A 13,719-nucleotide genomic window follows, 5' to 3' on the forward strand; every position below is an offset into this window, starting at 1 on the left:
AGGCAAACAAATATTCTTTTAAATACAATGTTATGTTTGAGAACTAAAGCATTGTTCATTTCTCAAAAAAATACTTGAAGGCAAATTTTCCATTTCATAAAATATTGTGGTTTCTATTTGAATGAAGTGAAGAATGATTATTTTGAAGTAACAGATGCATGTTTTATTTTAAATGGCATGATATCAAAGGCAATGTAGAACATATAGCTGTTTAACTGATGGCAGTAAATATTTTGGCTTAATTGATTTTGGTTTTATTCACATCAATAGCAGTCCTCCTTATGATACTTTGACCAGATTCCCCAGAGCTTCAGCTCCTCCAAAGCTCTCTGGTTGGTGAGATACTCCTGGGTTGTTAAGGTACTAGATATACTATATTTTTCTCTTTTTGTTCAAAAGGAAATTACGGAATAGCATCACATAGAAAGAAAGGAAGTTGCCATACAACCTTTAGTGACCTCAAGATGCCCCAAAGCACTTCAGAACCAATTGAATGTTTTAAATGTAGGAGTTCTTGTAATATAGGAATCATGACAGCAAACCTTCATAAACAGCAAGGCAATAACGACCAGATAATCTGATTTTAGTGATGTTGATTTTTAGGTAAATATTAATCAAGGCATTGTGGGTTAATCACTATTCGTCCGCAAAATACCTGTAATACAATAGATTCTTTTATGCATATTTGAGAAGGCAGATGGAGCCTTGGCTTAACATTGCATTCAAAAGGTGATACCCATAATAGTAAGGTTACACCTTGCAGTACTCCTTCAGTAATGCACTGGTCTGTCAGCTGAGACCTTTTTGCTCAAGACATGAAACTTGATTCCAGTCTTCAATTTGGAGTCAAGAGTGCTACCCATTGAACCACAATTAATTTGAAAATTGAAATATTATTTCATTGAATGATCTAAGCAACAAAACTATTTATTAAAACTCCCTTAATCTGATCAATAATAGCTCTGTTCATCTTCAGTTATAGAAACAGAGATAGGTAATATAGTCGCTTGAGCTTGTTCCACCATCCAATGAGATCACAATTCATCTCTGCCCAAACCCTATTTACTTAAATTTGTTCCATATTCAATAGCAATGTAATAAAAATAGATTTCAGTCCAAAAAACCTCAATGACCCAGCATCCAGAGACTTTTGAGGGATAGAGTTTCCATTGCCATCCGTGTGAAAATGTACACCCTCATTTCACATTTGAATGACTTGCATTGTTTTGAAATCCCTCACCGGAGGAAATAGCTTTCCTGTCATTTTTACATCAAATGCTGTTATAATTTTACACACCTCAGTGAAATTACCACTCAATCTTATAGACCAATGGAAGTAGAATCCTTTATCAAAGTTTGACAGAAGGAGTGTTATGTGGGGAAATATGAAGTTGTTCATTTTGGCAGGAAGATCAGAAAGGTAGGAACATAGGAGAGGAGTAGGCCATTCAGTCCCTCAAACCTGCTTCCCCCGTTCAGTGGGATCATGCGTGCTCATCCACTTCAATTACTTTTTCTTAATCATCCTATATCCCTTTTCATTAATGATATTTAGAGTTTGGTACATCACCTCTTTAAGCATACTCAATGACTGAGCTTCCCTAGCTCTCTGAATTAGAGATATCTGAAGATTTACAATGCTCTGAGTAAAAGAAATTCTCCTGATCTCAGTCCTAAGTGGCTTTCCCTTTATTTTGAAATGTTTCTCCTGGTTCTAGATTCCCCAACCAGTGAAAACATTTTACCTGCGTCCACCTTATTTTTTTTCCTTTGAATATGTTCAAGTTTTAGTACGATCACCTTGCATTCTTTGAAATTCTAGAGTGCGTCACTTAGTCCTTCGCGCCTACTCTGCTATTCAATAGGATCATGGCTGATCTGATTTTAACCTCAAATCTACATTCCTGCACGCCTTCAATCTTTCATACCCCTGATAATCAAGAACCTGTCTACCTCTGCCTTAAAAATATTTAAAGATTTTGTATTCACTATTTTTGGAGGAAGGGCATTCCAAAGACTTGCAAACCTCTGAGAGAAGGAATGGGCGACCCTATATTTTTAAACCATGAACCTTAGTTCAATTCTACTACAACAGGAAACATCCTTTCCACATCTACCTGATCAAACCCCCTCAGAATTGTATACGTTTTGATTAAGTTACCCTCGATTCATCCAAACTCCAGATTGTACAGGCCTCGCTTATCTAACCTTTTGCTCATAAGGGAAAATGTTTATTTCAGGTATTGATCTAGTAAGCTTTTGCTGAACTGTTCCCAATGCATTAACATCCTTCTGTAAGTAGAGTGACCAGTATCCTACACAGTACTCCAGATTTGGTCTCAGCAATGCCCTATAAACCTCCATATTCTTGCATTCCATTCTTCTTGCAATAAAATATAATGTTCCATTAGCTTTCATCACAGTTGGCCAGCAACATGCATTCAGGGTTTCCTACAGGCCACTTTGGGAGGTACTGGATGTTTGTTGGGCAGTTGGGCAGAGAGGGGGGAAGAGTTTCTTGCTTTGTTCAAAGTTCCCTAAAGATTTAAAATAAAACCTATTTTACTTCAAACGAATTTGAAGTAGAATATTTAATCTTAAAGTAGTTCATCGCTTTTGCAAATGTCATTCCTATTATTTAAGGCAGCAACAATGGAAAAGCCAGATACAGCATTTCTAATGTCAGTTGTCAGGAGTATTACTGGAATCTACTAGGGAGCATCTGAACAAATCTGAGGCAATCAAAAAGTTAGTATGAATTTGTAAGAGCAGATTGTGGCTATAATCCAGCCAAGTTTTATAAAGAGGTCAACAAAATGGACAAAGGAGTCTTTGATTGTTATCTGAATAGATTTTCAGAAGCAATTTGGAAAAGTGCCACACAAGACATTGATAGGCAGGCAGCCCACACAGGAGGTCCCATGGATACCAAATCCAAGTAAGTCTGGGTGCTTTGTCAAATCTTCAGGGGAGGCAAGGCGGATGGTGGGTGGGTTTTAAACAGGAGGGAAGAGAGCGTGATATCCTCTCTGGGGTGCACCTAGTGAACATGGAGTTCCATGCAATGATAGTGTCTCCCTTCATCTGGAGTCTGAAGCACTTAAAAGAAATCTGGAATCCCAATCCCACCTGTGTTTTAGTATCAGCAGTTTAACGTTGAAGTTAATTGAGCTTTTAACAAGTCCAGTTGTTCAACTGAGCTGAATTATTTAAGTGCAAGTGATGGGTAGACTGTTGAGTTAGATCCCTCTCGCCCTCTAGATTACGGTGGTGAGCTCAGGAATGGGTCGAAAGGTGGTAGACTCACCACCCAGCTTATTTGATATGGTGTCCTACCCAAAACACACTCCTGAAGGCCATGTTATATCCAGCCATTGTTTTTCTCAGCAACATCCTTAAGTTTTAGGTTGAAGAGCTGCAAGATTATCCTTAATCAAAACAATTGAAGATTCTTCATGCATAAGAACATAAAAACTAGGAGCAGGAATTGGCAATTCAGCTCCTTGAGCCTGCTCCACCATAAGTAACAACTTGTAAACTTTTCACTGTACTCATATGACTACATGTGACAATTAAGCTAATTCTAACTCTAATTCTAATTCATTGTGCCTGTGGTTGATCTCACCTTGGTCTCAATTCCACCTTCCTGTTGCTCTCCATAACCCTTCAACCCATTATTAATAAAATAATCTATCTCCTTCTTAAAGTTATTCAGTGTACCCAGTTCCACTACATCTGGGGTAGTAAATTTCATAGTTTCATGACCCTTTAACAGAAATAATTTCTTTTTATCTCTGTTTTAAATCTGCCATCCCCTTAGTCTAAATCTATGATTTCTAGATTGCCCCACAAGGGAAACAAATTGCTCTACATCTGCCTCGTCAAACCCCTTTAGCAACTTGTATACCTCAATTAGATCTCCTCTCATCCTTCCAAATGCTAGCGAGCATTAACCTAAACTGCTCAAACTCTCTTCATAAATCAAGCCTTTTGTTTCGGGAGTTAATCTAGTGAACATTCACTGAATTGCCTCCAATACAATTATATCCTTCCTTCCTGCAGAACTTTTCCAAAAAGACCAGTGGATGAGGATCAGTGTAAAATAATGCCACTCCTTGATTATCCATAACAAATACTTTTAATTATTTTCTTCTCAATTGTGGAGTAGTTTTGCTGATATGTATTAAGTTTTCTCGAGAAATGGAACACTGAATGTTTTGGAGCAACATTGCTCCTACACCTACATCACTGATATCAGTAGCTATGTTGAAGGATTTGTTGAAATTTAGAGCAGCCAAAACACATGTCCAATTCCTAAAAACTGGTCTGACAAAACTCTGCCTGCTTAAAATGTACATTTTTCTTCAACTAGTTTGTTAAAGTCAAACTTCAGGCAGAACCTATACAGTTTTGAGGACCCATAATCTTTCCTGTTTTGTTTTGGGGACAGGAAAGTCCATAATTGCTTTAACTTTAGCTTTTCTGGGCAATAAATAGAACATGGAACGTAGAACTGTACAGCACAGTACAGGCCCTTCGGCCCCCGATGTTGTGCCGAACTTTTACCCTAAACCTAAGGTCTATCTGACCTCCTCCCCTACCTTATACTAACATCCATATGCCTATCTAATAACCGCTTAAATGCCCCTAATGAGGCTAAGTCCACTACCCTCTCCGACAATGCATTCCACACCCCTACCACTCTCTGAGTAAAGAACCTACCTCTGACGTCTCCCCTATAATCTACCTCCACTCACCTTAAAATTATGCCCCCTCGTAATAGTTACCTCCACCCTAGGAAAAAGTCTCTGGCTATCCACTCTATCTATACCTCTGATCATTTTGTATACCTCTATCAAGTCACCTCTCATCCTTCGTCGTTCTAAAGAGAAAAGCCCTAGCTCTCGCAACCTTTCCTCGTAAAACCTTCCCTCCATTCCAGGCAACATCCTGGTAAATCTCCTCTGCACCTTTTCCAACGCTTCCACATCTTTCCTGTAATGAGGCGACCAGAACTGGACACAATACTCCAGATGTGGCCGAGCCAGCATTTTGTATAGCTGAAGCATAACTTCATGGCTCTTGAACTCAATCCCTGTATTAATACTTGATCTTCCATAAACAACATGTCCCAAGTAGATGATTTTGGATTTGGCAAATTCACGTTTTGCTAAATTTACCTTCAAATCAACTTTTGTACATAATATAATTGTGTAATTTTGGTTTATGAACCTTTGTAAGGTAACTGGTGCATTATTCATTCCAAATGGCATAATCTTACATTCTGTAGGCCATCTGGGATTATGAAAGCAGACTTTACTTTAGCTAGAATTTGCTATTTACCTTTTAGAAAAATTGATTTGCTTACTAAGTGCAAATTTCCAATTGTTCTCAGTTCTCAAGTCACAGAATTGAATTAGAGTCAGTTTTGTTGCAGCAGTACTTTCCTGTAATCAAAGCAGAATCTTAAGTGGTCAATCAGATCTTGATATCATATTGAGATCACCATTTTCCCTCTTTACTACCGGAGTATATTCACTAGTTGACCAGCCTCTCTGTCATAACGTTGTTTCAGCATATTTATATGATGCATTCATTTATGTTTCCTTCTGTCTGGACACAATTTGCATTGCTTATCTCATTTTGTTTCTAACCATAATAGACAAAATAAAGTCTAATAAACCTAGCTTTCAGTAGTTCACCTGATTAAGGTAACAGAACTAATAGTTTATACCCAGGTTGTACAGTCTGGGTTTCAGCCGTCTTATCGGTTTGGTTTTTTATTGATTTTTTGGCAAACCTTGACATTCTGATGATCCTGCACATGCTGTTCACATTCTTTTTTGAAGCTTGAATAGATAGTGTGAGTGACTTCTTCTTGGGCTTAATTTTCTCTTTGAATTTAAGTGCCCCCCTTTTTCATGCCCATAAACAAACCTAAAGAGATTGCAACCAGTTGACTTGTTAGGTACATCTCTAATGGCAAGCAGTAAAAATGAAATGGATTGAGATATTCATGGCAATAAATTTAATCATTGTTTCTAAATTTGGATGTACCTTGAGACTGAGAGTGGCATGTGCATGATTTGATCTGCTTTAATCCTAAACTACACATTGACTCCTGCAATAGTTGTGATGCACAACTTAATCTCTGATAAAACTAACCTCTCTCAATATCCCAGGCCTGGTGAAAAACTGAATTAATCTTTTGATTACTTCCTTTATGTTTTTTTTTAAAGACTTGCCTCTGGAAATTGGATAGACAAATCCATAATGATTGAAAGATATTGATGCCGCTGTTTAGATTTGTGTGGCGATCACATACAAGCTGCTAGAACCATACTGAATAGATCATCAAACCTAGGAAATACAACCAATATAGTTGGTTTAACTGGGGCTTCCTGACAAATCGATGAGCATTGTCTGTCTTGCAGACTTCAACCATATCTCCAAACCTGACCAATAAAAGTGCTTCACCATTTTAACCTGAGTCTTTCTTGTTCCTGAATTACTATTTAGTCATGGCCAGTGACCATCAGAATCTCATGAACAAGTTTTAAAATTTCACTGCGGGGAAACTCGCAAAAGAATAACAACTTGATCGACTGCTATCCAACCTTCATTTGCTTGTTTGTGAGGAAGTCTCCACTTTCTTCTCCATGTCATTTTTTTTTCAGATAATTCTCAGGGATCCTTTCTGATTCTTTTTCAAAATATACTATCTGAGATTATCTCCACAAACCAGGATCTGCCTGCTAGGCTACAATCAAAGAAGTTCACCTAACTAATTCAGCTTCTCTATTTTTGAGAATTTTACTTTTTTTCAAATTCCCAAGGGAAGTCCCATATAATCCACCATCTCGATTAATTCCATTTCATTCCATCCACTCTTTTGACCACTCTTTTGAGGTTGGGCTGAATTACTCCATAATTTGCAAACAATTCAGAACGTTGTTCTTGCAAAATTTCAGTTTCTGTCACTTCAGTTTTCTCAAAACTCTTACAGGTGCAATACCTTAATACCTCCCAAATTATTACCCAGCATTAAATCTACCCCATTAATAGGTAAACTAGGAACATTTCCCACAGTAACAAGCCTGATTACTAAGTCATTTTGTAAATTGAATTTATACAAGAAAACAGGTTCATATATATCATTAGTATTTTTTTATTCACTCATGGAATGTGGACATCTCTGTCTAGGCCAGCATTTAATCCCCACCCCTAATCGCCCAGAGGGTAGTCAAGAGTCAACCACATTGCTGTGGATCTGGAATCACATGTAGGCCAGACCAAGTAAGGATGGCAGATTTCCTTCTCTGAAGGACATTAGTAAAGCAGATGGGTTTTTCTGACAATGGTTTTATGGTCATCGTTAGACCCTTAAATCCTGATTCTTTTTTGAATTCAAATTCCACCATTTGCCATTGCTGGAATTGAACCCTGCCCAAGGTTCAAAGAACATTAGCCGAGTTTCTGGATTAATCATGCAATAATAATACCACTAGGCAATTGTCTTTCTAAAAGCCCCTAATAATATCTTTCCAAACCAATTGAAAGACCAAATCATATCATTAGCTACATCAATGATTGACTGACTGTCCAACTATTTCTCAAAATATTAATTTGTTTACTTGTCTTTTTAGACAGCAAATGAAATTCTTCTCTCTTGGGACCTCTACAGCCTTTAGTAACCTGATCCACCTCATCAGTATCTAGGGAAGAATCCCCTTGACTATCCTGAGTCATATCCACCATTCTACTGGGTTTTGAAACAACACTTTGCAATGTACTATTTCTACTTTTTTTAAAATACTTTCTTTTTGTTTTAATGTTACTGTTATTTCAGAAGTCTCCTTATGTGTCAAATGCCTTTGATTGAACTTGCACTTCCTGCAATTTGCTCTTATATGCCCTGTACTACAACTGAAAGTGTACTGGTCTCTTTACTTCAATTTTATTCTCCATTGTATTATTTTTACTTACCAGAATAACTTCTACTATCTGTCTCCTCCCCAATACCAGAATCTTCTATTCAGCCATTTTGATTGTGGATTTACAAATGGAGATCTGCTGTCTCCTCGTTGGTTGAGTGATATATTGTACTAATCTGCCAGAATCATCACTTTTTTCTTATTTTTGAAACTTTCCCATTCTCCAGGATGCTATTGAGATGCTGTTTCAAAATTATCCCATTGTTATTACAGTTCTCAAATTCTCAAATATCGTTTCTAACTTTTTTAATCAAGGGTCTAGGCCTGAAACGTCAGCCTTCCTGCTCCAGTGGTGCTGCTCGGCCTGCTGTGTTCATCCGGCTCTACACCTTCTTATCTCGCCTGTCAAATAACATTTCTTTATCCCTGGCAAATTTTGAGCAGCATGAGCGATGGCAAGAAAGTTGGCAAAACCCAGTGAAAACGGAAAACAAAATCTCATTTTCCCCGTAGGGTTTTAACAAGAGTTCTGAACCTCACTAATGAGTGGCAACTACCTTATTTCCATGTATTTGCATCTCATTATTAGCTAAAGTCATCTCACTTCGATGCAGCTCCCAATTCTCCTCACCTTCCCTGAAAACCTAGATAGTGCTAATTCTTGACATGAAAGTCAGATTGGCAACAGCTCCCTGCTTGCTTCTTTGGGCTTGCAGACAACTTTGTCTTCAGGACAATATCGCTACATGTTTTTGAGCTATAATCCATGAGCCTTGGTAATGTTAGTGTCAATAGCAGAGTTAGAGTGAATGGTGGCATGAGGTAGTAGAGAGGATGTTGGCAACTACCCTTTCTAAGTACGCTAGATCATTAACCTTCTCCCTGCACTGCTGTGAAGAAATACAAAACATTGTCTGAATTCTTACATGCTTTGAAATTCTCTTTCTTTATCTCCCTTGCCACCTTCTTTTTCTGGAGTTCAAGTTCAGGCCTTCACATTTTTCTTTCTGTCACATTCCCTTGCAAATGCAGCTTTTTGAAGGAATTAACTCCGGCTTGGAAACTGATCCACATTTACCGTACTCTAATGAGGACAGAAAAGTCAAACAGCGTGTAATGTAAACGTCAATTATATTTTGAAGACTTTGAATATGACTTCCGTTATAACCTTTCTCCGGTAAAAATAATTTAAGCATATCTCATCACTTAGAGCCATTCCCTTTGCCTGTGAAACTTTGTAATATTCCCCATGAAAATTAAAATAGATATCAGTTGCTGGCTTACCTTCTTTAACGCAAGTCTGATTAACCTTTAAAAACTATTTCTCATGAACTCAGCACATTACAATCTCTTTGCAAGCATACTTACTATTGTAATATAAATGAGCAAATTTGTGAAAGTAAGTTCTCACAAACTGTAGTTCTCCAGTGGTAGTGGTTAGAAAAAAATTTATCCCAATACCAGAAATGACACCTCTGCCCTTTTTTGAAGTAGTACAGTAGGATCTTTTACATCCAACTGAGAACAGACATGCCTGTGTTTATCCGCTCATCCAAAAGACAGCCCCTCTGTCAGTATTCCCATAGTACTGCACTGATGTGTATGGTCAAGTCTCTCGAGTGAGTCTTGAATCCAGAACATTTTGACTTAAGAGTTAAGGGTACTCCCAACTGATTCACAATTACCAATATCAAATTTCTAATTTTACTGTCTCCTTCAGGAATTCCCAATAGTTTTTAATCACAATATAATACAAAAGCATGCCATTTCTATGGCTTACATACTGCTTAAGGTTAAATTAAAGGCATTTCACCCCTGGCGGACTAGTCTAATTTCTCAGTTTATATATTGCTCAGTTGAACATTGAATAACAACTAATAAGATAGAAGTATAAAATAATGAGTAATCAGATTTTGGTGACAGTTAATAGACACTAAAACATCAATTTTTTTTAAAAGCTATTGCAATATTCATTCTCCTCTGAAAACCATTTGCTGTTCCCTGAGCAGCAGTAAGTACTTTATTAATTATTTGAGAGATTCTGGATATATTTTCTTTCAGTGGAACATTGCAGTTTATGAAGAACTGTCATTTGGCAGTTACACACTTTTCAGCAGGAATAACCACAGCTCTTCATTTCTTCTTCCACACCACAACCCAAGATGAGAGTCACTGCAGCCAACAGGGGTCTTCTACATTAAAAAGTGAATGTTACAGTTAAAGTTAAAGTCTGGCACTAGAGAATCGATAATTGAAAGGCGAGATCCTACAAAAAAGAATGATTTAGTTGTTGACATAGAATGAATATTGACAAAGCTTTGACTGGAAAGTGGACGAAGTATCGTTTCAAGGACTCTGTCATGCTAATGGAGTCACAACATCAGAAAATGGTTTACTATAAAGATTTCTGATATCTGGACCTGTTGTTGAATGAGGTGGACTGAATAAATGTTGATCTTTTAGAGTAACATTGCCAAGATACTGAATTTGATCACAAATTGACACTGTATATTGTATCGAACAATGTCAATAATAATTTGTAAGTTGTGCTTAGTATTATATTTAATGCTTTTGTATCAATAACGAATGTTCTTTGAGCTCATAAGATATACATAACAGTCATAAAGTGCTGCAAAGGAAAGCTAAATTTTATAATTCATCATTACCTGTGCAAGCACAGGCTTGGTGGGCCAAAGGGCCTGTTCCTGTGCTGCACTATTCTTTGTATTACGAATAACATATTATTTGTTTCATTTTGAAACAAACAGCCAGTAGTTGCCTGAGACAGATATTCCTAAAATCTCCGACAAGATTCCCCTACCCCATATAAAGAATCAGTCTCTATTTCTTACCCAGTAGTGTTCACCCTTCCTGTGTGCCTTATCACCTTTTAGATTTTAGAACTGTGAAGTGTTTGTGCTTTGTAAAGCTATATAGTTTATTGCATTCAAATTTGTCAATACAAATGTTGAACAAAATTATATTTAGTATCTTGTATTGCGTAGCTGTGACTGCTAATAAATATGTAGTCATAATTTTAATGAAATATTAATGTGAATGTTAGAACTGGATAGAATAGGCCATATTGGAAGAAATTCCTCACAGTATTGAGCAAATAGCATTTCTTGTCTTTAAAATTAAATGGAATAACAACAATGCTGAAATTTTGCCTATGCTAACATTTTCATTTTTGTCTAAAATTGTAGCAGTATTATGGAATACTGGTAGACGCATTGGGCAGCTTCTTGAAGGTAGGCTTCTTAAGATTGTTTTTTAAAATCATTTTGATATTAACAGAATCAAGCTGCTGGTTTTTTCTCAATGTTTGGATTCAATTTGTTTATCTGCATGCATCAGTCCCAGGGCAGTTCTACAGGAATTGCTTAGAACAATGCCCTAGGCCCAACCATTTTAAACTGTTTCATTCATTCCATCTGTCATAAAGTCAGAATTTATAATATATGTTGATGATTGCACGAACGTTCAGCACCATTCACAGTTCCTTAGATACTGAAGCATCCCATGTCCACATAAAACCCAAACAACATTAAGGCTTCAACTGATAAATGGCAACAGTTGCACTACACAGGTGCCAGGCAATGATCATCTTGAACAACAGAAGATGAATCACCTCCTTTGATATTCAATGGAATTACCATCGCTGAATTCCTCACCATTAACATCCTGGGGTTGTCCATTGATTAGAAACTGAACTTGGCCAGCCATGTAAGAATCATGGCTACAAGTGCAGGTTAGAAGCTGGGATTTCTGTGGCAAGTAATTGATCTCTTGTCCACCATCTTTAAGGCACCAGTCAAAAGTGTTCTATAAACCTCCCCACTTGTCTAGATGAGTGCAGGTCCAGTGACACTTAAGAAGCTTGATACCATCCAAGACAAACCGGCCTGTTGAACTAAGCTGCAAGTTTATTAAAATACATTTTGAGATTGAGAAACCAAACCCAGCCAGATCAACAGTTTATACTCCCATGTACTCTCAAAAGGAATCTTGAAAATATCTTGAACTGATTTTTAGTATGTTCAGAAATCTATAATCTGTAAATTACTACTTCCGGTTAGATTGGTATTTGAACAATATAGATTATAGAGCTTTTAATATTTTTCATATATTTAAAAAAATCCGTGTTTGTGAACATTTTGATGCACAGCTCATCATAATTTCTGGATCTGATATTCTTAAATGTTATTAACTCAATTTGAAATGCAGTAATAATCAACACCATAGACATGGCAAGGCCCAGCACTGGAACTTGGAAATGATCCAGGCATTGAGTTCACAACTCTGGGTTGAAAATGCAGCTCCAAATGTCTGTGTCAATGTTTGCGTATTAGCTTTGCAGACAACCTAATCAGTTGTCAATTGTGGGTTTTATTTAGAAAACAGATATTGATGGATCAGAATACTCAACAATTAGCTTACTCCTCTAAATCAATAAATACCTTGAGCAAGTTTAATTTGAAACTTGTCTGAAATGTGCTAATGTGGGAAAACAATTCACTTTCATGCTACAGATTATCAATGAACAACTGCCGTCAAATTTGATATAATTCAGTCCAACATCAAGGAGAAATAATTGCATATTTTGGTTGTGACTTACACATTTTCTTCAAATTTCATATCTCTATACTTTTCTGTGCTGCCAACAGGAGGACCATCAAACATTTTGGTGGGTGCAGCAATCAATAGACATCTTTATATACCCTGCAAAAAAGGCCTTCAGAGGCATCTGCCCCAGTGCATTTCTTAGTCAGTGTGCACCTTGTTATTCTCTTTGATATTCAGATGTATATTCAGAATAAACAGTTGAACACTTGGAAAGTATGTTTTCATTTCTGTAGTCCCCTATCCTACATCTTGGCGTAGTATCTGACTATGTAAAATCATAATGCTATTTTTTTGCTCACACTTTATGTTAGCATTTTCTTTTTACTGTTTATTTCCTTATAGACAGCTTTCATTACTTCTTTATTCTGGATATTGTGTATTATAAGGCTATTGAATTAATCATTCTTGTAATTCTTAATGTAGTTAATTTTGCATACTGTTAATCAGGTTAAATATTTTGTATATGTGGAATGTTGATTTAGCAATTCTTAAATGCAACAATATACTTAAAAATTGAATGCTAATTACAATTGATGGATTTGTACTTCTGTATTGTATGGCTAGCTGTAGATTTTGGGGGTGGGGAGAAATAGTTTATTACAGTTTATCATGCCTTTTGTTAAATGAGATGCAAATTTTGAGAGTTTGCAATAGTAAATAGTGAGCTATTATACAAGAAAATCCAATTACTTTTCTAAATTAGATGGTATCTTTAACTGTTTTGTTTGAAGATGTTTATGCTACAATTAATGTAGAATATTGTAGTAATATTGGTTAGATCTTTGAATTTACTGTACTACTGCCATAATCTAATAATCATGTGCGCCATTTTATATTTAAGGTGCACAATATCCAAAGCATTTAAACACAACTTTGTGTCTTGCATTGTGTCCTTCAGGTTCTGTCATTGTTAAGTAGAATGTGCAAATACTATATACTTTAATCACAACTTTTTTAGAATTGAATTTGTAAATATGTTCATAGTTATAGATTTATGGAAACTTCTATTTTGAATATTCAATAAAATATCTTGGATACTAGGCACTTTGTTAACTGTACTTTCCAAAAAGAACATTCCCAGAAACGTTTTGAGTCTGTTTCATTTTGAAGAAATGCTTCACCACAATAATATGTAATTATATCTTCAAAACTTGGTCCT

At 36.4% G+C, this 13,719-nt stretch overlaps 1 protein-coding gene across 4 annotated transcripts in view; it reads left to right on the forward strand.

The window, feature by feature from the left end:
• The window catches only part of LOC109920589 (prominin-1-A-like), a 237,273-nt gene extending 223,790 nt beyond the window's left edge, over nt 1-13,483 (forward strand). For 2 of the 4 annotated variants that reach the window (XR_007263570.1, XR_007263573.1), the window contains 3 exons: nt 271-360; nt 11,141-11,185; nt 12,602-13,483. Coding sequence is in view for 1 of the 4 variants with exons in the window: in XM_048604798.1 (XP_048460755.1) it covers nt 11,141-11,162 (22 nt within the window). In the remaining 3 variants the exon portion in view is untranslated. The remainder of the gene's footprint in view (nt 1-270; nt 361-11,140; nt 11,186-12,601) is intronic. The other 2 variants (XR_007263572.1, XM_048604798.1) reach the window with 2 other exon arrangements.
• The last annotated feature ends 236 nt before the right edge of the window (nt 13,484-13,719 follow it).

This window comes from Rhincodon typus, chromosome 1, assembly GCF_021869965.1.
Source record: "Rhincodon typus isolate 14 chromosome 1, sRhiTyp1.1, whole genome shotgun sequence".
Lineage (NCBI taxonomy): Eukaryota > Metazoa > Chordata > Chondrichthyes > Orectolobiformes > Rhincodontidae > Rhincodon > Rhincodon typus.